This window comes from Aptenodytes forsteri, unplaced genomic scaffold (genome assembly GCF_000699145.1).
Source record: "Aptenodytes forsteri isolate BGI_AS27 unplaced genomic scaffold, ASM69914v1 Scaffold14, whole genome shotgun sequence".
In the NCBI taxonomy this organism is placed as follows: domain Eukaryota; kingdom Metazoa; phylum Chordata; class Aves; order Sphenisciformes; family Spheniscidae; genus Aptenodytes; species Aptenodytes forsteri.
In genome coordinates, this window is record NW_008794457.1 from 994,223 (window position 1) to 996,611 (window position 2,389).

The 2,389-nt window shown below is 65.6% G+C and overlaps 1 protein-coding gene across 1 annotated transcript in view; it reads left to right on the top strand.

Annotated features, from left to right (window-relative positions):
• The first annotated feature begins 1,764 nt into the window (after positions 1–1,764).
• The window catches only part of NRN1L (neuritin 1 like), a 1,869-nt gene continuing 1,244 nt past the window's right edge, over positions 1,765–2,389 (top strand). Inside the window, exons 1-3 of the mRNA XM_009290824.1 lie at positions 1,765–1,792; positions 1,992–2,151; positions 2,240–2,385. Coding sequence (XP_009289099.1) covers positions 1,765–1,792; positions 1,992–2,151; positions 2,240–2,385 — 334 coding nt within the window. The remainder of the gene's footprint in view (positions 1,793–1,991; positions 2,152–2,239; positions 2,386–2,389) is intronic.

Genomic DNA, 2,389 nt, shown 5'->3' on the forward strand with positions numbered 1-2,389 from the left:
TCCCCAGCCCGGGGCAGAGCCCCAACCTAGACCTGTCCGCCAACCCCACGCTCCTGGTGGCTTTCCCTGCCTGCCCTCCTTCACCAGGGGCCTGGAGGGCACCCTGCCCACTGCGGGACAGTCGTCCGGCAGATCCTGTGCCTCGCCAGCACCAGTGTGCCACCCCCACGCTCTCCCCTCCTCCCAGAGCCGAGGGAGGACACTGTCCGGCTCCAGGTGCAGCGGTACCCAGTGGCATCCCTGCCCCGGAGAGGGGGGCAGGAGCCCGGGGGCTAACTTGGTCCGGCGCTGCATGGAGGGTGGAGGATGGGGACTGCCAAGCCTGGGGCAGTTTTTGGGCTCAGAGGGTGGATGATTCCGGCCCTTCCCCAGAAGCAGGACGGCTGCGTCGGCGCTCGCTTGGAGCCAGCGATGCTCTGCAGCGCCCTGGGCTCCCTCCCTGCCTTTCACTTGGGGCTCCCTCCCTGACGGAGCCGGGGGCAGGTTTTTCCCACATGGTTTTGCGACGGGGTAGCAGAGATGATTTGCTCTTCTGGTTTCTCCTTCCTTGCCTGCCCTGCCCAGCCTCGTGCTGAGGGAGCTGGGCGGAGGGGAGGGCTCATGCCGGGCGTTAGAGGAGCCCAGGAGGCCAAAACCCAGCCTGGGGCAGGGACCAGCCGGCCGAGGGAAGGCATCTGCCGGCCCTACCAGCCGGTGTGTCCCTGGGCTGGTGGGAGACGTGCTTGTTGCCCGGCTGGGTCGAAAGAGGAGCAACAGATCCCACTTTCTCTATCGATACCTGCGATATTTGTGACCCCCGTGGCTGGCATCAATCTGAGACTTTCCTCGGTGATGTGCTCGGAGGGGTTTCTCGTCGCGAACACCCGCCGTGCTCCGTGACAGGCTGAGGTTTCAGGCTCGCCCCGGCACTAGTCTCGGCCACAGCCACTTTGCTCAGGGCCTTGTTCCAGGGGCACAGGCATGGGATGCCAGCGGCACGGCACACGGCTCCCTGGAGACATCCTGGCTTCCTTGGCAGCCACCGGGCAACTTTCGACTGTTTCTGGGGTCACCTTCCTGCAGGGGACTGTCCTCACGCCTTTTTAGCATCCTCAGCTTGGAAAGCTCCCGGGCGCACACCCACGGCACTTCTGAAAGTCTCGCAACTCCCGTGACATGGCCCAGGGAACCCACATCCATCCGGCCCTGCGGGACACCCGGGGCAGAGCCGAGACGACTGCCCTGCCTGGCGTTTCGGCGTTTCCGAGCCGACTGCCTGGCGTTTCCCTGTGACCTGGCCACACACCAGCTCTTTTTGGGCTTCCCCCCGGCCGTGGATGGCACTCGTAGTCGTCCCCAACACACCCTGTCACCAACCATCCCGTGGCCGGCACTGGGGTTCGGCCAGTCCCGGTGGTTCATCCCTTGCAGAGCAGAGCAGGGAATTGGGGCTTCCCAGGGTGAAGCAGCCGGAGTTGCACTTGTGCCTCTTCCTTCTGTGCTTTTCCTTCCCCTTCCCCTTTTCCTTCCCCTTCATCTTCCCCCTTTCCCCTTCCCCTATTCCCCTTCCCTCCCACTGCAGTAGGAGCAGGGACTCCAGCTTGCCGAGCCTTTGCTTTTGTTTTTATTCTGTTGTAGTCACAAATTAATCTTTGCTGTTAGGGGATAAAAGCCGGGACAGATGGCTCCGGGGAGAGCCTGGGAGGCCCGAGGCGTAGCGGCCGGCACGCTGCTCTTCCCCTGCGGCTAATGGCATCATCGCTTGCGGGGTCATCACATCGTGCCATGTCGGGCCCCCGGGCCAGGAGTGAAGGTTCACTCCAAGCACCTGAGGAGAGGATGCCGGGGGTCTGGTGGGATGCGGATGGGGGTGCCAGCCCCTCGCCACATTTTGGAGCCCGGTGTCACCCCCACCCGGTGACACCCGCACACCATGCGCCCCTGAGCCGGGTGGGCAATGGCTGTCGGGGGGGTCCACGGGGGCTCAGCTCCATCTCTCCTGTTCCCCGCAGCCGCGAGCCAGGAACCCATCAGCATGGCGGGGAAGTGCGACACCATCTACCAGGGCTTCGCCGGCTGCCTCATCAGCCTGGGGGACAGCATGGCCCAGAGCGTCCGGCGGCAGCGGGAGGAGGGCGGCGAGGAGGCGGAGGAGCTGGACACCATCTGCAAGTGAGTGTCCCCGTCCCCGTGGGAGCTGCTGGGACGGCCGGGGGACCGGCCACCAGCGGTCCCCCTCACCCCTAGCCCGTCTCCCCAGGCCCGGGGACGACTCCCACGCCTGCGCCAGCGAGGTGCTCTCGAGCTGCCCCGAGGAAGCGGCCGCCATCTGGGAATCGCTGCGCCAGGAGTCCCGCAAGATCCAGTTCCAGGGGAACCTGCAGGAGCTGTGCAGCGCCCGGGGACGCCT